Consider the following 22,296-nt stretch of genomic DNA (forward strand, 5'->3'; position numbering starts at 1 on the left):
TGATTAGTTTAGACAGCAGTAAAAATACTATGCTGTACCCCATGAATAATAGTCAGGCATGTATTTCAGTGTAAAGAGAGCTGGGGTGAGAACACATATGCATTATCTAATTATCTTGGATTTTTGTGACAACACATTATTTTTTGCATTCCCCAACATAATTATTCCTGGGAAATGGTTGTTACCCATGGACAAGAACAAAAGCGTCTCACACCAGGACAGATGTAGACGAGTGTAGGAACTTCCTTGGGATGCAACAGATCATCTCAACTCAGATTGAGTCTGTAAGTGCCCACATGCAGACAGGGCTAGAAGCCAGCTCCTGGCTCTTGCCTGCAGGAGGGAAAGCTGCCTGAGCCAGGAGCTGGACTAGCTGTGCCAAGTCCATGCCTGCCCCCAGTGAGCTGGGGGCTTCCTGCTCCTGCTAGCGCTGCAGGAGAGGAGCAGCCACCTGGTACATGTGTCTAACCCCAAAGCCTGAGGGAACCAGCAGTTCATGTGTGACTCAGGAGTGGAAAAGAGGCAGTGGTGCAAAACCAAGGTCCAGATGTGCTCTTGGGCTACAGAGTTGTAGGGACTCGCTTGTCAAGCACATGTGCAGCAAAAGAACATGTGCAAGGAAGGGATGAGGTTACACTTACATAGTGTGGGGGCCAAGAGTATATGAGGAAGAAGGAAAGGAGAGGAATTTCCTGCATGTGCACGTGGTGTGGCAGCAGCTCCCAGTAAAAGCACTGGCACCATCCCCACACCAGTGCTGGCCCTGGGAAAACTCAGTGTTGGAGTCCCTCACTGGGATGGAGAGACAACTGAACCCACTAGGTGACCGTGTTCTCCACCTCCTCTAGGGCACCCTGTGCCAAGAGCCAAGCCACCACACTGTCTTATCCTCTTTAAAGATGGTCATTGCCACCTCAAAGCTTTTCCTGAGTCCCCAGGCAAATTTTCTGCAGGTACTTCCCCATTACTAAAGTATTGGAACCCTTGAGCCCCATCTTCTTTTCTGGAGGACTGCCAGGGTTAGTATCTGCAGAGGCACTTGTGCTCTACTTCCCACAGGAAGAGAAACTGTATAGTCATACTCCAGACACCCACTGGATGTCTCTGACCGGACGCAGGGATTGACATCTCTCCCTGCAGTAAGTGATGGAGCCGTGGGGCCTTGAGAGGGAGCATTCCCTCTCCCGACAGCTCCCTCTTTAGTCACGCTTCCTGGAGAAACGGTTGACTCTCATTAGAGTTGGAAAGGGAAAGTGCTTTGCTGCGCTCCAAATGCTTCAACACCTCTGAACAGGCAGAAACCAGGAAGGAAACACGAGGACAGTCTGCTGACTGATTGTCATAGTAACCTTGGTTAAAGTCCCACCAGGAAAATGACTTCTCCTGCAGCACGTGACCCCACAAGATGACAGGTACCACCTGCACCCCTGGGAGCAAAATTGCTCTGGCAGAGGGGCCATGGAGCTGTGCAGTAAAACACAATGCAGAGTTTTCCCCTGAGCTGCAGCTCAAGGTCCCTGGGCAATGTGCCTGTGGGGTGATGGTTAACCTTGGTGCCCATTTAAAAGCAGCATAATGGTGTTAATGCCTGCCCTCAATCCTGGCACATTCCTCTGTGCAGCTGTAACAGTTCAGAAGACTTTACAAGCCACTTGTAGTGGCTTTCATGCAGAAGACAGGAGATGCCACATTATTATTCTGCCACAAAAAGTAATTCAGCCTGTGGGAAGGGGGATAACACCTGCTGTGGCATCAGTTATGATAACAAAATGAGTCAAACAGCATGTATTGCATTGCAAAGGGTTTTTGCTTTCCAGCATGGGCAGGGTGGTGGCAGAGAAGGCTGGGATGGTAACGGAGCTTGGTGCAGGCAGAGGGATTTATTCAGGGCACTTGGTGAACCAGCGGCAGTGCCAGGACCAGAAGTGCTGTATTTCAGTCCTTGGAAGAAGTCTTTCCATTACACTGTCAAAACAGACCAGGTCTCACCCGGTTCCTCTGCTAAATGCCCTCACTACAATCAAAGCAGGAATTCTTTGTTTCATTTTTCCTGGTTTTACTTTTATCAGTGTTTTGGCAAACACAGTGAAGGAAGATCTGCTAGACCTTGAGGTGACCAGATCTGCTCTGGCTGGGTGCTGAAGCTTGCAACAGCTGGGAAACACCACTACTCATCTGCCATATCCTTCATGAGAAAGAACTTTCACACCAGGGGCTGTGCTCAGGGGATGGACAACCTCGTGCCATGCAGGATAGGAACAGCCAGGCACAGGGGAAGGCAACAGTGAGGAACTGGTAGACAGACCAAATGTCACCATCTGCTCTTCAAAGCAAACCCATAAAACTCATAGTATTGGGGCCAGTTTGATGATGCTATAGCAATGAAAGTGCAGAGCTGGCAATAGTATAGCAGTACCACATCGAGCCTTAGAAACCCTCACTCTTAAAAATACAGTTATTCTTCCATAAAGCCAGAAAACTTCACTCTTTCTCCATATTGATTCCATCAGGCTTGAAGATGTCTGATGGAGGAGGTTCCTTCATTGAGGATAAACTGATAATGATGTACTTAATCCGAAAATACCAGAAAAATGCCACCTGGACCATACCTATGTGACCAAAACACTGTTAAGGGCAGAGGAAAGCAATTCTGCACACCCACAGGCAATGGGGTGGGTAGAGACCCCCTTCATCACTGCTCTGTTGGCAAAAAGTGCTGTGAGGCAAACCCCCCTCAGGGAACCAAATGGGAACCTGTGGGCATGAACTCCTGCATGTTCACTGACGATGTGCATGATAATTCACCTGAAAACTGGCTCGGCCAAGAGCTTTGCCCAGAGCTGCCTTCTGCACCAGCGGGTTGATCCAGCCCATCCTGCTGAGTGCTCTGGAGGGCTCTTCACCATTAAGACACCACAGGAGAAGGCACTGGATACCACAGCAGACCCATATGCATGGCCACTTTGTGCCTCCTAAAAAACTTCTGTCAGGGCAAAGGTATTATTTCACATCATGAGGTGAAAACATAGGTCTGGTCCCTTCCGCAGAGAGCACCAGGGGAGAAGATGACAGGGCTGTATCAGTAGCATCACTGTGGCCCTTCTAACACTGCTGAGAATGAATTGTATCTGGCTCCAGACCAGGCCCTGGAGGTGGAGCTAGCTCTCTTACAAATTCTCATGCTATTTGTAGCATCTCTCCAATCCTTAGGGCTCAGGCTGCTGGCTGAGAAACCTGCTGGTATTGGTTTGGGTTTATTTCTAAGACATTTCTCAGCATTGTGGTTGCACACGAAGCTGAAAATTTGCGTTTCAAAACCCCAGCCAGAAGCGCAGGTGCTATTGCTATCTACTGCCATTGCTATTTACACCAGCATCAATCGTGTTCAGGGGGCCCTTGGAGCTAGAAGGATCTATCCTGGGTTTCTTAGGTCTTTAAGTTTCCAAAAAGCTGAGCAAGCCTCCTGTTTGTGGGTGCACTGGGTGGCACTGTTGCAGAGCTGGGTGCTGCCAAGCAGAGCGCCCTGAAGAAGCCCCAGGCCTCTGAAGGTCCCACCCATGCACTGCCCTGGCAGAGGGCTGGGCCAGCATCTCTCTGTGCAAGGCAGGACCTCGGCGGTCTTTCTCACCTGTTGTAGTTCTTGTAAAGACCTTTAGCACAGCTTCCTAATCTCTATCTGACATGTTTAACACTTAAGTTTTTCCAGCTGATAGTGCTGGTGTCTTTCCTTGGTTTTTTTTTTCTCAAGGAAGGTGAGGAGCCCTGGGGGAAGCAGTTTGGCTGGGAGACACAGTTACCCCACAAGGAGATATTTGGGTCCAGGGAAGCAGGTGAGGCAGAGGTGAGCTGTGCTGGGGAATCTCCCATCCTGGTTTCAGGGCCATTGCTTTGTAGGAAAGCAATGTCATCCCTTTTCCCAACAACATTTCTAGCAGTAGGCAGTTCTTCATCTGCAGGTTCAAAGCCAGATGTGCAAGGAGTGCTTCTCAAATCCTAAACTTTCTCCTGACACCTATTGACTCCATCCGAGGTGTCAAAGCAACAGGTTATATACCAAACAATGCCAGTGTGCCACAAGTCAGTCACAGGCATCGTGTGGCCAGAAACAGGAGTATCCATTAGTTTGGGCTCACTAGACAAAGGAGAGCAGCAGCTTTGCTAACACTCTGGCATCCCTCGTCCTGGTTTTTTTCACTAGTGCTCTGTAACCAGACAGCAGCTACAGGGCCACCACTTGGGAGGAAAGTGGCACACAGAAGTATCCTCATGGTCTACACTATCTAAGAGAAATTACATCCCACTGCTTACAAATATTTGTCCAAATGCTGGGTCTTGCCCATCAGGATGTCAAGCACAGCTCCCAGGAATGCTGCAGAGCTGGCATTTGGTGCAGCACGTCTCCTGGCCAACTCCAGCGCTGGTTGAGATCTTCAGTCACATCAGAACAGAAAACCTAGGACATGGGCCACTCTTGGCAGTCATAAAGGCTTGTGAAGCCCAGAGGAAGAAGTTGTCCTCTGTGCTGTCCTCTGTGTAGCTCCTTGAAGAGGTAAACACAGGACTATCAGTGAGGGATCTCCCCAGCAAGCTGCTGCGTCTCACCTCTGCCTGAAACGAACCACCTCCTCTGCATCTCTTGCCATTCAGAAGAGACATTTGGTTTCTGTTGGCTTCTAGAGATGGTCTTTATTCATTTCACCCATCATAAGCTCTCTGTCATTGCTGCTAGTGGAGGTTCCATATTGGAATTAAACCAGGAACAACAGGTGCCATGAGATCTGCAACACATACTGGGACTTGCCACTGGTTTAGGAGATTTGGTCAAGACACAAAGAACCTGAAGTGATCTGGAGAATCCAAACTCACTGTGATTGCTTGGGAAACCCAAGGAGGCCCCCTGCTGTGTTAAGCTGAACCAGAGCAAACATGACATGCAGAGGAACCCCCTTTTGGTTCCAAGTGCCATCGCAAAGAACCTGCCAATCTGAAAGGGAAACCAGAAACACTTCACAAAGGGTAAAGGGTGCACCCAGGAGCTGAACCATCACTGCCTTCCAAAGCATCATGAGAAACACACAGCCTCAGCAACTGGCCCTTGAAAAAAAAAGGCAGCTTTGGCAACCTAATTCCTCGTAGGATACCACAGTAGCAATGAGGAATTCCAGCGGATTTCACTGAACTTTTTTAATTTCCTCTGTCCTCTGGCTTTGAAGGTCACTGTCAAATGGAATTGAGATTTCTTCCTGCTGTTACCAGAAAAACAATAATCTGCCCTCAATGACTGTAATAATGCAACTCTATGGTGTGAAATAAGGGTCTGGTTGCCTCAGGGAACAGATATCAGAATCAAGTTTTCACTGGACACTGAATGGTTGCTGGAAGCTCAAGATGGGAAAGGACCTGCTTGGAGGTCCTTGACTTCACTCCTCTGCTTCTGAGTTCACATGATCATCTGTACCATACAGAAACACTGGATACTTGCTCTTCCTGCACCAGCACTCTGCTCCTCACACCCCCAGATGCCCACCTGGAGCTCCCCACACAGGCAGAAACCAGATCAGGCACTGGCTGAGCACTTCTCAGGGGGCAGAGGAAGGGACTGGGGCTCACATGGTGTGAAATCCTAGCCCTGACTCAACCACAAGGTCCTTGCATGGCCTCGGACACTTCTTGGCTCGCCAGTCTCCATCCTGTCTATAATCCTTATTACCAGGCAGCTGTAGCACTTGGATTAGTTACACACTGAGCACCGAGGAAATGAATAATGCACAGCACTGCTCTCAACGCCATCCTTTGAGGGAAACCACATAAAACACAAACAATGATGGTGTGTACATTTGCAGAGAGGCCTCTCTAGCTGCCTTCTGCTGAGGAAACAGAGCATGCTGTCTGTTCTGCTCCAGGACGTTCTCATTGAGCTTCTAAAGTCCCACTACCTGCTGAAGCACCGCCACTTCCTTAATTACTGAACTTAATGAAATACCAGCCTCAGATTCTAAAGGGTTGAGAAAACCAGTGTAGAAATTAGCACTGGAGCCAGAGATACATGCTTTACAAATCTCACAGTTTATTTTTTCTCTCTGTGCAAATCAGAGCTACTTAACAGTAATCACATTTCACAGTGCAGGGGGGAAGAAGTGATTAAAACACTGTTTAAGCTGCAGTTCAGTGGGATCCTTCTGGGTCCTGGATCCCAGGCAATCTCCATGTGTCGATGATCTGGAATAAAAAAGAACTGCAAAGCAGTATTTCCAGGAGTTGTTACTTGTAATACAAGCTGCTTTGACAGCATCTCCAAGGGAAGCCTGCTCAAGGCATCACAGCATTCGCGGCTGCATGCAGACTCCAAGAAATTACAGCCAGCGGCCTACAGTTTAAGGCACAATTTCCACGTCAGAGCTAGCAGAGACAGATGAAGAAAGAGCAATCAATAAACTCTTTTCACAGGCACTGAATCTCACATAAGGCAAAACAGTGGAAAGAAAAGCTGGTCCCTAGAGTTAGAGGGTAGGGTCCCAGCCTGGCCAGTAGCACCCGCAGCCCACTGGCTGCTCCACCACTGGTCATCACTGGAACAGAGGGAACAGGGCATGAAGCCAGGCAGCCCCAGCACTGGGAAAAATTATTGCAGTCCTGTATACAGCCAACAGGAGAGACCCTTGGAGATACTGGGCAAGAGTAGCCCATACTGGTTATCAGGGGGTTCTCAGAGGAGATGATTGTGTGACATGGAGATTTCATTGTGCAATATTAAAGACAAGAAACGTGTCTCCTAAAGGACTCTTCTAGAGTTCATAGTAAGGCCATGCTGCTTGCACAGTACCCTGTCACTGTTCAACCACAGAGGATTAAACCAAAAACCTTATTTGGGAAAGCAAACAACAGCTCCCTCACCAGCAAGAGGGAGTCTGGATGGGACAGTGACATGAGGGAAACAGGGGGAGTGTCTGTACCCCAGCTGAGTAGTTTAGGCACCTAAGGTAGCAGTCAGAGGAGACAAATTTGTTTGCTATATCAGCTTAAACTCTGTTCCGCAAAGCTCAGCAGCAGCAGGTGGAGAGAGGCTGCAAGTCTCACACAGGGACTGAGGGATGGCTCAGACCTCACTCACTGTTAGAAGGGCTTTTACCAGCCCAGCCTATCCCCAGTTGTTTGCTCTGGCATTTCCTGGACACAGTGCAGGGAGGGAAGAACCCTTCTTTGCAGCTAGGTAATGAGGCTATTTAGAGGCAGTGTGACTGTTTCCCTGGAAAGAGCAGACAGTCACAGCGCAGCAGAGCTTCCTAGCAGTACCGTGAAAACAATGCAAGGCTGTGACTGACCCATTTTCAATCAAATGGAAAACTCTGCTTTGGTTTCCTATTTTAGTTTTTCCCTTCAAGCCATCTCATAGCAACAGCTTTGCTCTGCTATTAGCAGCTCGTCCTTGTAAGGAAAAGCAAGAGCCCATTAATGAGCCAAATTCATGGCTGGGTGAATTCTGCTAACCCAATTACACTAGCCATGTATTTGACCCATTATTGTAACCTTCCTCTGCCTCCTAGTTAAAAGGAAAATACTTTTCAACTTTAATTAAGGCAGCAGGGAATACAAACAAGAATTAGGAAAAATACCAAATGAAAAAGCTATGCTGTTCTACCATCCCACAACACACGACTTGAAGCCACAATCCTACACCTACAGGGGAGACACATCATCAAGGAGTGCAGAGGTGAGCTGTAACCTGTGCTTGAGTATGAGCCATGGAGGGATGCCTGAAGGATGGCCATTTACAGGGTGGCTCCAGGGATGTAAAGCCAGTCGGCAATGGCTGTGGGCAGGTGGGTCATGACCTGCAGCCTCACCCACCAGTAGGTCTCCATGGGATTGTAGCGGTTGTTGGGGCACGGGGAAGTGAGCGCCTCAGTGATGTCATTCACAACCAGAGACATATCCTTCAGGCCACTGTTAACAAAGGACTTCATCATGGCCACATGGCGAGTGAAATACTCCCCCCCATAGTCCTCCCGCACGGTGTCACTTGCCCCGCTCCACAGAGCCTCGGCCTGTTTGTCGATGCCCTCTGCCGTCAGGATGCCAGTTGCTGCCACGAAGTTACTGGGCTCAACAAGGATGACTCTGACACCCCAGCGGTACATCTCCTGCCTCAGGCAGTCGGAGAAGGCGGCCACCCCAAACTTGGACACGCAATAGCAGGAGCGAGATGGACTCACCATCCGTCCCAACATGCTCGTGATATTCACCACACGGCCTAGAGAGAAAAGAGCAGGGAGAGATGATGGGCTGCACAAGCAGCAGCCAGAACATTCCGGTAAAAGGGCACTTAGTTGGATGATGCTGATTTCTAAGATCTGAATCTTGAAGAGGCATGCAAATCCCTTGTCAAGGAGCCTTTCTCTTCTGACTCAAGCAAGGCTCCTCTGACCTCCTCCACAGATGGTGTACACACCTGTCGCAGTATCAAAAAGAATTTACAAAGCATACAAGACATTTCCCTCTGAATTTCCAAGTATGGAAGTACCCAGATCTTCTTAGACAGCTAGCTGTGTGTTCTCACATCAGTGTGCCCCACTCCTCGTCCTGCTAGAGAAGGGTTCAAGGTCCCAGCTTGCAGTGTTACAAGCTGCAAAGCTCACAACTCTGTGTGATGCTATATGAGCGTTCTGGTTCTTTCTGTAAGCACAACAGTTAGACTGCAGTCCCTCTGCCCAACTCAGCTACATGCTTCTAGACACGAGCTGGATGGCAGAGAATGAGTAGAGAGTTCTCAGAAACTGCAGCATGAGCAGCACAGCCTGCTCACCCAGATGGTCAGCCTACAGTGTCCATGCCTGAGACAAACAAGGGGAGACTCGATGTGCCGCTGTCCATGGGGCAGTGGAGACCAATTGTCCTAACTCCTGCCAGCAGCCCGTGACAGCTCAACTCCAGAGCTCTGGTAGCTTGTGTTAGATCAGGCACTGCCTTGGGATGGTGACAGCAGTGGTCACTCCTCTGTGGGTGTCTCTGCCCTTATCCAAGACACGCCGTGTGCAACTAAGGTTTCAGATGCGCTTACAAACAAGCCCTTGAAATCCCACTAGCTATTTTTACAGAGAGGATTTTCACATCCACAGAGCCCAACATCCCTCTGCAGCTTGAAATTTTAGCTGAGAAACAAGTGGGCAGCTCTGCTGTCACATTCCAGACCTAAGCCTGTGAGAACCACCTGCTGACCTGATGGGTAAGATCCCTTTTGCAGTGAGATGGAGCTTGTTTAGTGGTTACTTGCTTTCTGAAAACGGTATCTGAGCAATCTTCTCAATATAGCCCCCTTCTGTCCTCACGGAACACACACCTGTGCCTGCATTCCCACACATACTAAATAAAGAAGCTCTCCTGAGTTCTGCTCATACGTATCTTTTATAATATAAAACAAAGAGTTCTGATAACACCATTGTCTTGTAAGATATCTAAATTGGCTGCTATTGACTCATTTATTCCATCTCTACCTGAAGTCATCTGTGAACTGAATAACATGAAGGGAGAAGATTCAGTTATCCAAACACAAGCACTCAGTGGACTCTGGATTATCTTGTCTGTGTGATATCTGCCAGCATTACACAAAAGTCTCTGACATCCTGGATGTTTAAGATAACACCTGCAGTGTAGGTGCCGAGACTGCCCCAAGACTGACCTGTACTACCAAATGCTTACACTGCACACCTCACACAGCCTCCTTGGACTGCACAGGCATTCCTCCAAGCACAGCCTGGATTTTTAGCTACATCTCTTTGCTGGGCTACAAAAGCTCTGAGCCTTGCCACACTACCCAGCATGTACCTTTAGCTCTTCGAATGAGGGGCAGGAAAGCCTTTGTCACCCTCACAGTGCCCCACAGGTTGACCTCTGCCACCTTCTTGTAGTTATCTAAATTTGCAAATTCCACCTCTCCGAAGGTTGAGACGCCAGCGTTGTTCACCAGGCCCCATAGACCTGCCAAAAAACACATGGTTAAAGAGTGGAACAAGAAAGAGTGTCACAGAAAATCTACCTTCCTTGTTTCTCACAGTCAACCTAAAATCTTGACAAAGAACTGGGGACTTGTAGAAAAAAAGGTTGTAGAGAAAAACCCAGCAAGGAGATGAAATACACTCTTGGTATACTAGGGGCTTGTTTGGAACATCAAGAAGAGGGGGCCACACAAGCTTTGCCTCCTTGAATGTCTCCTGTAAGGTCAAATGCTGTTCTGGGGCTTCTCATGGCTCCTGTTTGTCCCAGGTTTGTCTTCGTTCAGTGATATTATGCATTTCTAGAGGGGGCTCAATTTCCCCAAAATTAAAAAAAAAAAGGCAAGGAAAACAAATATCATGGATTTCTAAATCCCCTTTACAACTCTGACTCACTGTTTTGGAGAGTGCATGGTATTGATCTGCAAGTTCATGGCCCAGTTAACAGCTGTTGTGTTTTAGTCCAAGTACCTGTTTCCCTCCACCCTAACTACGGGTTAGCAAACTTACAACGAACCCTTACGGCTACTAGAACTTAAAAATTAATGTCTTTTGTGCATGCAGTCCTGTCAAAATTAAGTTGACTGCACTTACTAAGAGCTTCTGCACTGAGCCCCTTACATGTCAGGACTTATCAGGTCACCAAGGACTTGACCCTTCAAAGCAATTACTGCTGAAGTCCCAGTGGCAAACAACTGCACCACTGAATCCACACTTCATGGATTTGTTGAAATACTGACTGTGCAGTCATAAATTGCACGAGGAGCAAGCAGAAGAGCTGGAACAAGATAACAGAGCTGCTCTTTATTAGACGTCCTGCCATACACCAGTTATTTTGCACTGTGTTGGAGTGAGGGCTGAGCTGTTGGGGTGCACTGGATTCAGGGCCCCTTTCCACTCCCTGACTTTCCTCTTACCATCAAGAACAAATACAGGGCTAAGGAGGATCCTTCATGTCCAGGGAGCTCTGACACTGCTATCAAAAGCACTAATGTCATGCCACCCTGTTGATAAAAGTTATCAAGTTCTCTCTCAAAAGTTTCTGGGCTCTTTGCCATGCCTCTGCTCCACAGCTTCCCTGCCCTAATGTATGAAAGTATTTCAATAACTTCCAGCCTGCCTGTATTTATTCTAGGTCAGATAGTAACCATGTATTGTACCAAACACAGTCCTCTAAGCAAAGTGCAATACTCTACCATTGTGCAATGGACTTTATCCTCCTGGGCATTTGAAAACACCAATATGCCCTTGCTAGCCTGACATCCTGCTCTCACATGGGTCCCAGTAACCCTGCCCTGTTCCCAGCTGAGGTTGTTCTCCTTGGAGGCTGTTGACCAGCTGTGTGTAGCAGCCTCTCACTGCTTCACTTACTGAAGCTACCAGCTTTAGTGGATCAAGATTACTCTGAAATTCTGAAGCTACCAGCTTTAGTGGATCAAGATTACTCTGAAATTCACACTCATCTGCAGCCAGCATAGCATCTCAGCTTGAAAGGGGTCCCCTGCGCTGCTGCAAAGCAAACTCTAATTGCTAGCAGGAGGAGAATGGAAACAGGGCACCTGGAGGGGTAATTTCACAAGTAACAAGAAACTACACAGAGCAAATTTGGCAGTGATTTACCAAAGACTTACCAGCTGTTAGTCAGAAACTGACTTCTGCAGAGTATTCCTGACAAATTCCCATAAATTTCACTACAATGCTTTCCATTTCCTGGGTTATGAGGTTAGTCTTCATGAACGTCCCTGAATCATTGTTTACAATAGTTTGTTGTTGGAATTCCATTGCTCATTGATCAGGGCATGTTACATACAGAACAAAGTGCTGAGGGGTGCCCAGGCACAGGGCTGTTTGCTGGACAGTGGTGTGTTTATTGAGCAGAGCCTTATCCCTATTACGTCTGTGGTGTCAACAATACAGTGGGAACTGCATAAGACCGAAAACAAACGGGCACTCCTATTGAAATTAGTTCAGCCTTATGTACACAGCTTAGGGAGAAGAGGTACAAAAAACTGTACAGCACTGTTCTGCAGTAGCTCCTGCAGGGCAACATTCAGTGTGCAACAACCACTTCTGTGCAAGGCACCTCAATAGTCTCTATATGCCAGCACTTATTTATTGAGCACTATTGGCAAGCCTCAAATCTCAGTCACATTGATGGGCCTAAAAAGAAGGCTTTGTTGCTTTGCACACCGTGCTGGAGCAAATTGTTACAGGATAAGGCTCTCAAGAGCAGGAGGAACCGGTGCAACTTGCTGATCAGGGATGCAAGACTTCTCTGTCCCTTCTACACACATGGTTTTGCAAACACTGCTGCATTAACAGAAGCAACAGAGCTGCTCCCTTCCAAGCTTTCACTCAGTGGGAAATGGCTCTGTGCCACCACTGCTGTTGCTGAGCTCTTCAGGAAAAGCTTGAGAAGCTGTGAAATGTGTGATGAGGGCTGGGTGATTGTGTAGGAAGAAAAGCCATGCAGAGAGAACCTGTGTGGGATCAGAGCTCGTGCACTACTCAGTTACATTTAATACGCTTGTTTTAGGAGGAAAGGTGTGCTCACATAATTTGCATGAAGATTAGAGCTATTGTTATTTATTAGCTTTATACGTGCTGTGAACAAAGACAGGGCCATGGCAGTCTCCTCCAAGCCTCAAGAGGAGCAACCTCCTTCAAGTCACACAGCTCTGAAGTCCTGGAGCCACAGATGCCAAACTTCAGTTCATTCTCAGCCTGTGTCTACAGCTGCTGTCCAGCTTGCTACTGGCACAGAGGCTGCAGAAAAACCTGTGCAGGGCAAGGAGCCTCACAACCTCATTACATGGGAACAGGTTAGGCGGTGTCACATCAGGCTCTGACTGATATCATATCCCTCTGCCAAACCACTTCCGAGAAGGGAAGAAGGGACTCCTGTCTTCTTTGACATGCTTTTAAGATCCATGAGTTGGACTCATGCTTAAGGTGACATGTGGATTAAGGTCATCTACACCAAGCCCACCCTGGATCCCACTTCACCTCTGGGATGTTGCATGGCAAACTGGAGACATGGACTGACACAGCTGAAGATTAATACAGGTTTTGGGGTAGGTCAGATTTGTGCTCCAGCTCAGCACTCAGTTGTACCTGCACAGCAGAGGGGACTGCAATAGGCAGCCAGGGCCTGTCACCTCTTCATTAGCTGGGTCACTAAGCAAAGTCTGCATGAGCCAGCTTGTGGCAGGAGCACATGGAAGGGATCAAGCTCTGGCTGTTCTATGCCCTTCACAGACATTCAAGGACAAAGACACAGATACTTGTGGGCTTGCTGCCACTCCTTGCTTTTTATGGGATGTAGAGTTAAAGTCTAATCCTCTAGCCAGTCTTGGTCTCTTTCCATGTGGCTGCCACATCAACAGCAAGACAATTGTCCTCACTGACCTGGGTACAGCACTGCCTGACTGCCAGCCACACACTGTCACAGGCCTTCAGGCTTGTTAACCCTCTTTCAGCAGTACAGAGAGAGAATGACCTGGTCAGCGCATGGCCTGCTCTGTAGATAGGATTCTGTGAACAAAAAATCCCCACATACCTTTCTCTGGCTCCTTCAGGGTCCTCTTCACAAAATCCACAGCCTGAGCCACCTCCTGATCACTGCACACATCCATCTGTAGCACTTTCATGCGGTCTGACTTCATGTTCTTCAGCTCCCTGGCTCCATCTCCATTCTCATCCTGCTCAGCAGAACAGAAAAGTTTCCCAGTAAGGTGGACCGAGGACAGTAATGCAGTTCGGGGCCAGGCATGTTCACATGGTCAGAAAATAGAAGCTATTGACACTGCTCACAGAGGTGTAAACCTGGTACACAAATAAGCACGGGATCCACACAAACCAACATGCCTTCTATCTATTTCCTCCAGCACCACTTCTATAACTGCATCAGACCCACTGCCCTGAGGGGCCACGAAGCCCCCCCTGGTGCTGGCTACTCACATGATGGGTTTCACATCTATAAAATGGCAAAATACTGTGCCAGCCTGGGAGAACTGTGGGTGACTCCACTGCCTCAGTCTCCACACTGTACAGGTGACACAGCAAACACTTGTACAGAGATTGGAGTCAGATACTCCAGGCTTAAAAGCAAACAGCTAATTAGGCACTGTACTCATGTCATCTCAAAATATTGCCTGGGTTCTAATGAAGTAGTATTGTCAGACCACTTTGAAAACAAGGCAACAGGCACTCCCTCAGCATGGCCAACAGCAAACAGTCTGATGTACAGGAAACCTTCACAGCTGAACCTATACAATATTGTGCTCTTACTGCACAGCAGCACAGATGCACAGGAATACATGCTCAGTGGAGATCTGCTGCACAACAGTACTATTACAGACATGAGGCATGAAAGGAGATTCTGGCTAAGGAAGAAAGAACAGATTTTTTTTTTTCCACACTGTAGGCAATAAGAACATGATGGCTTTGCTTTCCTTTCTACTTTTTTCCTTTCTTTCCTCCCCACTCCACTGCTATCATTAGAGATTCTGTTACTATTGTGGTGGGGTTTTGTTTATTCTAACATAAACACAGTTAAAATTCCAAACTTTACCCAGTTGCTTCCAGGAAGGATTGCTGCCTAAGCCTTACTCAGGTGGTAAATAACAAATAAAAGTGAAGAGAGAACTGATTAGCCACGCAGTTCCACAGCAGGTTTGAGATTTAATTCACAAAACTATTCCCTGAGTCACAGGCTCTGCCTCATCAGGGAGAAAAAAGTTACGAATTGATGAATCACCATGCCTGGCTGCCACTCTTCCTTTAGCGCTTGATATCAACTCCCACAGCACAAGGGCAAACAAGGCAAGCAACCCTCCCACAGTCATCTGCTCAGCTGCCTCTGCAGACAGGCAGATATAAAAAACATGTAACTGCTTAGTTTTTTATAAGTATCTCAGGCTATTTAATTAATACAGTATACAATATCTCATCTCCACCTTCAGCCCAGTGAACAGTGACGTGTAATAAAGGAAAAGAGATGAAATGCCCATCACAGCATTGAGCAAAACAGGGCAGCCCTCTTAAAAATCAATATATAGTTACACTGGCATTATGACAATAGCAGGAACGAATTTCTGGCCCCATGGCTGCATGTTATTTCACAATTCACTTATTTCCCAGTATCACAAGAACAGCAAATACAGCTTGAAGCTTTTTTCATGCACATCAAACGTGATGCCATGCTGTGTTGGCCTCTTATCTGGCCACAAAAACAATCTCTGAAAGTGGCATTACATAGTCAACAAAATATTTTATTCCCTTTGAACAGATGAGAGTTGTATGATGCCTCACTATATTTCTGCAAGATGCTCTTGCATCTCACTGAGTTATACAAAGCAACTTTCAGTTACTTAACAGTGAATAAAGTGGAGCTAATTCAGCTTGTAAAGAGAGAGCTTTATTGTATCTATATAAAAACAAAAATATATCTGTATTCAAGTGCCAGTTGTCATTTCAGCACTGACAACCACCTCTCCTTACATATCTTTTAATCTTTCACAATATTTATAAATTAAACAAGAAATATCTCCACTGTTTTTTAAGAAACAAAGTCATAGGACAGTAACTTAAAAATTCAACATAAATCGTTTGTATTGTTCATATTGAGATGAATTTTCCCCTATCACCAATGCAACTTTATCTGCAAAGTTACTTTCCCAGCTACAATTTATTCACTGACAACAAAACATATTGATTTTGGAAGACTGACTTCAACATGCAATATCAATTGGAACCACTCTTCATAGCCGTAGATACCACCTCAGCCACTATTTAACTGTAAAACAAAGCGATTAACTCCTTTGTCCAGAAAACCTCTTCACAAATGAAGCAGCCATGTATTCATATGGAAGCAACTGAACATCATCATATGTTCTGTCCTCCCAGGGATGACCTTCCTGACCTCAGGATTCACCAGCAGGAGCCATGAATCAAGCAAGGTCTTGGCAGCAATGGCCCAACTGCTCCTGCAAAGCCCCTCTCCCTTTGCTGTCACTTTGTCTGATTTTTGTCCTCTCAGAGAATCTCTCAGCTTCCCCTTCCCAGTTCCATCAGAGTTGAAAGCCATCTTGCTCCAGCCCAGCCTGCTGCCTAAGTACTCTTCAGAGGCCTTCAGTGGGACTTTGCTGTTTCCTCCCAGCTATCTCCTTTCACCTGGTTATCCTGCCCTCCCAGCCCTGCACGGCTCTGCCTGCCCACCCAACCCCACCCTGTGCTCAGCAGAGGCTCCTGGTCAGGAAGCCCAGCAGCGTCACAATCCCTCTCTACCCATCTGGGGAATCTTGCTCCAGCTTTTGGATGCGTTCCCTTCCCCTTTCTGGTTCCTCTTCTCTGTTCTGGTTTGGAGGATCCCAGTGCAGTCGTGCTGAGGAACAAGCAGATCATACAGGTATTTGTTAGCAGAGAGCCCTCCTGTAATAAACACAGCCATGGCTTTTTCCTAGGGAAGCTCAAGGGATTCAGGATTAAGTTCTGGCAAGCACTCAGGCATCTGCAGTGAGATGTCAGGGGGAATCAGGAAGTCACGAACACAATGCTGAACACTCGTGGATCCAGCCAGCCTGCTCTATCTGCGCCAGTTCCTCCCCACCCTGCTGCTACTCATCCACCCGCTCCCTTCCTGTGTTTCCTGAGCGGACACCTCGTGCTTGTTGTTACTGGATTTCACGTAATTGATTTGAGACTCCATCCGATCTGTCAGGATCATTTTGAACCCTATCCCTCAAAGGGCCTACAATCTTCTCTGCCTGATTCTGGGCATATTTTTTTCCAACTGAAAATTCTCTTCCAGAGGGTACTTCCAAGAAAATGGTCCTGGGACTGAACTTGGAGCACAAGTCACTAGAGCACAAGTCTGCTCATGAGACTATCATGAGGGACTGCAACAAAACCCTAATTCAGGATACAGTTATTCCTTCCCCTTTAACTACTCTGCTGCTTAGCCAGAATAAGATTAGACTGACAAGGGCACAGTCTGTTCCCAGTAAACTTACACAGTGTCCATCACACTGTGATCCAGTCATTTGTAAAACTGACAGACCAGTGTGTGGCAATTTCATCTAGTGCACTGAAGGTGAGCTGCCTGCTTGGCAGTTTCAGAGGTCTATCTCCTTTGGGAAGGGAAGTACAATATCTGCCTTCTTCCAGCCTTTTGAAAATCTCCTGGCCTCCAGGTGCTCTGGAAAGTATCACCCATGGGGCAGAAATCCCAATCACTCATCTTTTAAATGCCCTTCACTACATTTCATCAGGCCTGATGAATTTGAACACATTCTATTCATGTAAACATTCCCTGCTCTTCACCTTTTCTTGCCTGCATGTCCTCATGACAACTGTTGGCAGTAGGCATCTGAAAACAATTTATTCTCTTCTCAGTAGGATCAAAGAACATAAGACAATGATTTTTTCAACTTCTGCTGTACTTTCTACATTTCAGGTTATTTTATAATATGTTTCTGTGTGCTTTTCCATCTTAATCCTAATATATTAAAAGAAACTTTCTCTGAGGGTTTACCTGCACATGCTAAATGTAATCCCTATCGCATTTGATCCTCTCCGGTACTATCCCAGCCTGCCTGAAGTATTCTTGTTATTCCTGTAGCTTTATATTTGACTGTTTGATCATTAAGAAGCTCCTGATGCATCTGACAGTCTTGTATTTAATACAAGAGCTTTCCGTGGTGGTTAGTACATTAGGGATCCTTTAAGTCTCTGTATAAAAGCATGTAAGTAAGTGGTGATGGACTAACTGGGTGTGAATTAAGAGTATGGCACCAGCTTTATGACAACTGCCCCCATACCTGCTGTGACCCTGCAGGGAACCTACAGCCGCTCACAGTCAATAAAGCAAGCAAGCAGGGCTCACTTCAGCATTTAATTTCTTTATGTGGCTTGCAGCAGAGACTTTCCCTCTCTGCTCCACACACTGCCTTCTTAACAGCCCCCTTGGCCCGCCCTATCTCCCCTCTGCTTTCTGTTCCCTACATCTGCTGCTCTGCAAAGTGAGTGCCTGAGTTGCTATCAGCACAGATAAGCATCCCAAAGCAGCGTATGACATGATTACTGAAGGAATTACACAGTGCCTCCGTATGGAAATTTCCAAACAGTGGCAATTTTCCAACAGGACTCTCTTGCTCTCAAGCTACACAATAAGCTGATAATAACTTTCCCTTCTGGTGTGGTGAAAGAACGTAACCAAAATGGAGAAATGTGTGGCTATGAACAATCCAGGTCAGAAATTACATGAGTTTTGACTATCAAAACAGCAAAAAAGCATAGCAGGGGTAAAATTCCAGCTGAGATGGAAGTGAACCTGACCCAGTTTATAAAGAGGATTTCACAAGAGCAGGGACTGTGGGATGGGGAGGTCTGCAACAACTTCTGATTCAGTGTGTCTAAACTGATATCTTACAAGTGATGTCACTATCAAACACAGAGACCTACAAACACAGAGACCTACAGATGATACATTAAATTTGTTTATTCAGCTATCCAGAAACCGAATAGCTTCTCCAGAAGCTTCAGAAGCACAGTTAGAAGACATTTTGGAAACCGAGCCCGAATAATGCAGGAGAGGCAGCTTAAAGATGAGTTTGAGAAGAGCATCCATGAAAAGTGACAGTGTGAAGGACAGCAACAACAATGCCAGGGCAGTCAGAAAGCTATAGTGCCATAGCAGTCCTGGCCTGTCAGATTTACTCAGTGTGCTGTGGTATTGCTGAGAGGCTTCTAGCAGTAAACAGTGCCCTACTGTGCAAGCTACTGTACAGACATGCAGTTGACAGACAAACCCTGGTGTAAAGAGCTCAGAATTACAGGAATGACAAGATGCAACAGGCAGATGAAACAATGTAACGATCCCTGCCCGCTCCACCTCTCTCAGGTCTTGGACTGGGGTAAAAGGAGACTGCTGATGAAAATGCTTTGACTTGAGAAGCATTTTTCTCTAATCAGAGAAGAATTTTGGTCGATATCCCTACTCACCATGAGCAAGCATCCAGCAAAAACAGTAAATCCCTTTGCATGAAGGTGTTTTGCCAAGGCATGTCCAAAACCTTTGTCACAGCCTGTTATTAGCACCGCCTTCCCTTCAGCCTGTGTGGGGAAAGACAATCATATGATATCATGAGACATTGCAATGTCACCAGCACCCTGCCCCACACCTCAGGAGTCACCTGCAGCCAGGGCCAGACACCATTTAGGAGGTACAATTCCAAATGCAAGTTACCTGTCTGCACACAGACCTGACTGCAGCCTAACCCCAGTAATTTCAGTGGGTCAACCAATGTAAACGAGGTGACAAGATGGTAGTGTAGAAGCATAATCAGCTCCCGGCTACCATGAAATCCTAAATTTATTCAGTTGCTGGCCTATAACAATTTGTGTTGCCTTGATACCTGAGCTAGAACAGGAACTTTTTCTTTCAATTATCAGTGGCCAAAGGAGAACAGAAACATTTAAAAAGAAGTTAATGATCTACCAGCTCACAGACATTATAAGAAAAAGCAACATAAAAAACATCCAAATGGTAGGATGTCACTGGCTTGAACAGTACAGCAGCTCTTTTAGCTGCCAGTGATGACTGTGTTCCCCACCTACTCCATGAGGCACTTTCCTTGCTGTATTTTAGCACGAAGGAATGTGACTGCAGGTTAGTTTCCTTCTGAAACTCATCAGTCTTAAGAGGAACAACTTCTCAAATCCTACAGTTCTCTCCTACATCATTATTATCTTTTGACTGACAGATAAATTGAGAGAGATTTGATGTTCCAGCCTGTATGACACAACAGGCTTGAGAAATCCCAAATCCAGAATCCCAAATCCTGAAGAGAAGCCCGTTCAATCTCTGTCTTTGCTTGAAAGTCATCTTCTCACCACAGCTCTGAAGCAATGAACTCCTAACACTTTAACCCAACTATCAGGCTACCAGCTGCTGTGCTGCACAATGGTCCAAACTGAAACCATATCCATGAGGTAATAATGTGATATAGCAATAAAAGTCTAGACCATGCAATAAGGAAGTGAGGTCAACTCCATCTGTATGGAGATATCTGCAACTAATATTCCCTGTTACTGTATTCACAATGTCTGGAATATGAACATACTTATGTATGAAGTGCACTGGCTTGTCCAGCCACTTTTTCAGACAGAAATGGGACAATCACCATTGCTCTGTCATCTCTTGCTTTGCTGACACTCAGCGCAGTGAAGCAGCAATAAGGGATAACTGCAGGGTGATAGTGATCAGAGCATTACTGCACAAACTCAGGTGAGCCTAAGCAGAGAGCAATAAGCATATAAGCTACACCCAGTCCTATAACTCATGTTGAAGTTATTGCTCTCAAAGGGGAGTCATGAGCTGAAGTTGAAACAAGAACTGATCAAAAGTCTACTCTGCATTTATATCACAAAAACCCACATTAACACCGACTCCTGTTTCAGACAAAGAGCACCCTGCTACAGGCTAAAGTTCTGAAGATAGCTACAGCTAAAGGACAAAAGATAAGTGAGGTTTAAATATACAGTGCTCAGTCTTAATTTAATTGACAGTGACACAACTCCAAGAGAGAGAAGGATCAAGCATGAACCAGATCACAGAATTTGTCAGTCACCTCCCAAAATAACTCAACAAGGTGGCTCACAGAAAAAGAAAGGGTTTGACTGTTTTCTTCCTCTGCCTCACTTTCCTAGCCCCTTTGCCTCTGAATCCTGAAGACAGAGAACTTTACAAAAAAGCAGGAACTGTGAAGGAAGTAAAGAACTACAATCACTTCCAGAACCCAGGACAGGCAAACAGAGAAGATACCCAATCTTCAAACATCATTAGTTCCTTCGTCAGCTGGTGTGATCAGGACAGCTCAGCTACAGGAGATGGCTGGGGTGTGCTCCCCTGTGCATTTAGTTTTAGCTCTCAGCAGCTGCTTTGCTTTCCCTAGTTAAAAAAAACAAAACATCCCCAAACAAACCACCAAAATGTAGACAGAAAGGAGGAGAATTAAAAATCCTCTCAGCTGCCTATAAGAGCAAGAAAAGTGAGAAACAACTTACAGTATGAGAATTTACAGTATGAGAAGGTTCCTGTGATTATTTGTTAATTATTTGCTATGACCCTAATTGCTGGTAATAAAACATGACTACAGCAGCATGGCTCCTAACAGACTGAGGTCTCAGCAGCACCTAGAAGCATGCAAAAACCCAAGAGATGTACTAGATCTCACATCTGTACCTGTACTTGCTTGTGCCATACCTGATGGACAGAGAACTCTGAGGGATGAGTGCAGGGAGCAACCCCATTCCCAGCAAAAATGATCCTATCCCAGAAAAACTTCCAAACAGAAAAGCCCAGTCATCCTTATCTTTTGAAAGGATAAGGTCCCAAGATAAGGCCTAATGGGCCTGTTCCTGGAGTTTGCTAAGGTCAGTCTGCAGCTTACAGTTTGGCTTAGTGCTGGCACAGGTAGAGAGGACCAGCTATCAGCACAGTGACCTTGAGCTTTCTGAGGAACTTCCGGGGCCTCTTTCGCTCACATTCATGCACAGCTTGGGAAACTGCACAGGGGACAGCTCTCACATACAGTGCTGACAGGGCACCTGGGACCTGCTACAAGCACAGAATAACTTCTGATACCAGAGGTGCTGCTGAAGCATGTGGGCAGAGTAACACTGCCTGTGTCCTCACTGTGTGATCCACAACATTGTAATACACAACCCTCACAGTTCAAACAGCCCCAGCAGGGCAGCCTGATTTTAACCTGCAGCCAGCTCAGGTGCACACACTTCACTAGCTTTTTCTACTGGGAATGAGTGCTTTATTACACAGTAGAATTAATTTTACTAATGCAGGTGATCTATCAAAATTATACATGTTTATTGCAGAACAGGATTAAGAAACTCAAGTTACTTTTTCAGCCTGTCTCCATAGTCAAAGTGGGAACCCATGCTTGCCTAGACCTTATCTTCTCTTGTGCCACTTTTTTGATTTGATTTTTTGATTTGGATTTTTATGCTCTACCCTGATGTTCTCAAACAGATTGATTTGAAGATGGGTGCAGCTACATAGTAAACTTGGCTTGTTCCCTTTTTCCAGGGTTGGAAAGTTGAGGTTTTCAATCTCAGGATAAAGAACTGAAATTACTCACTTAAAATTAAAGTATTTTTCCAGGTGGAACAAGGATGGGGAAGGTCAGAGAAGGAGAGTGGACGGAAGAGTGAAGCGGGACACTGCAAGCAGGCCACAGCTGTTACGTGCTATTCCAGAGGGGTAGGACTGAGCTGGAGGCCTTGAAGC

General features: G+C 46.4%; 1 protein-coding gene across 5 annotated transcripts in view; it reads right to left on the reverse strand.

Annotated features, from left to right (window-relative positions):
- Nucleotides 1-22,296, reverse strand: part of LOC114057557 (D-beta-hydroxybutyrate dehydrogenase, mitochondrial-like) — a 28,752-nt gene that overhangs the window by 5,246 nt on the left and 1,210 nt on the right. For 2 of the 5 annotated variants that reach the window (XM_027883970.1, XM_027883968.1), the window contains exons 2-5: nt 18,993-19,103; nt 13,549-13,690; nt 9,823-9,975; nt 6,048-8,251 (exon numbers count right to left, since the gene is read on the reverse strand). In XM_027883970.1, coding sequence (XP_027739771.1) covers nt 7,770-8,251; nt 9,823-9,975; nt 13,549-13,690; nt 18,993-19,103 — 888 coding nt within the window. In that variant the 3' untranslated portion in view covers nt 6,048-7,769. Of the gene's footprint in view, nt 1-4,674; nt 4,977-6,047; nt 8,252-9,822; nt 9,976-13,548; nt 13,691-18,992; nt 19,104-19,252; nt 19,376-22,296 lie in introns of those variants that run through there. The other 3 variants (XM_027883966.1, XM_027883969.1, XR_003571244.1) reach the window with 3 other exon arrangements.

This window comes from Empidonax traillii, unplaced genomic scaffold (assembly GCF_003031625.1).
Source record: "Empidonax traillii isolate 1590-97213 ecotype Southwest subspecies unplaced genomic scaffold, ASM303162v1 scaffold138:size3245559, whole genome shotgun sequence".
Taxonomy (NCBI): domain Eukaryota; kingdom Metazoa; phylum Chordata; class Aves; order Passeriformes; family Tyrannidae; genus Empidonax; species Empidonax traillii.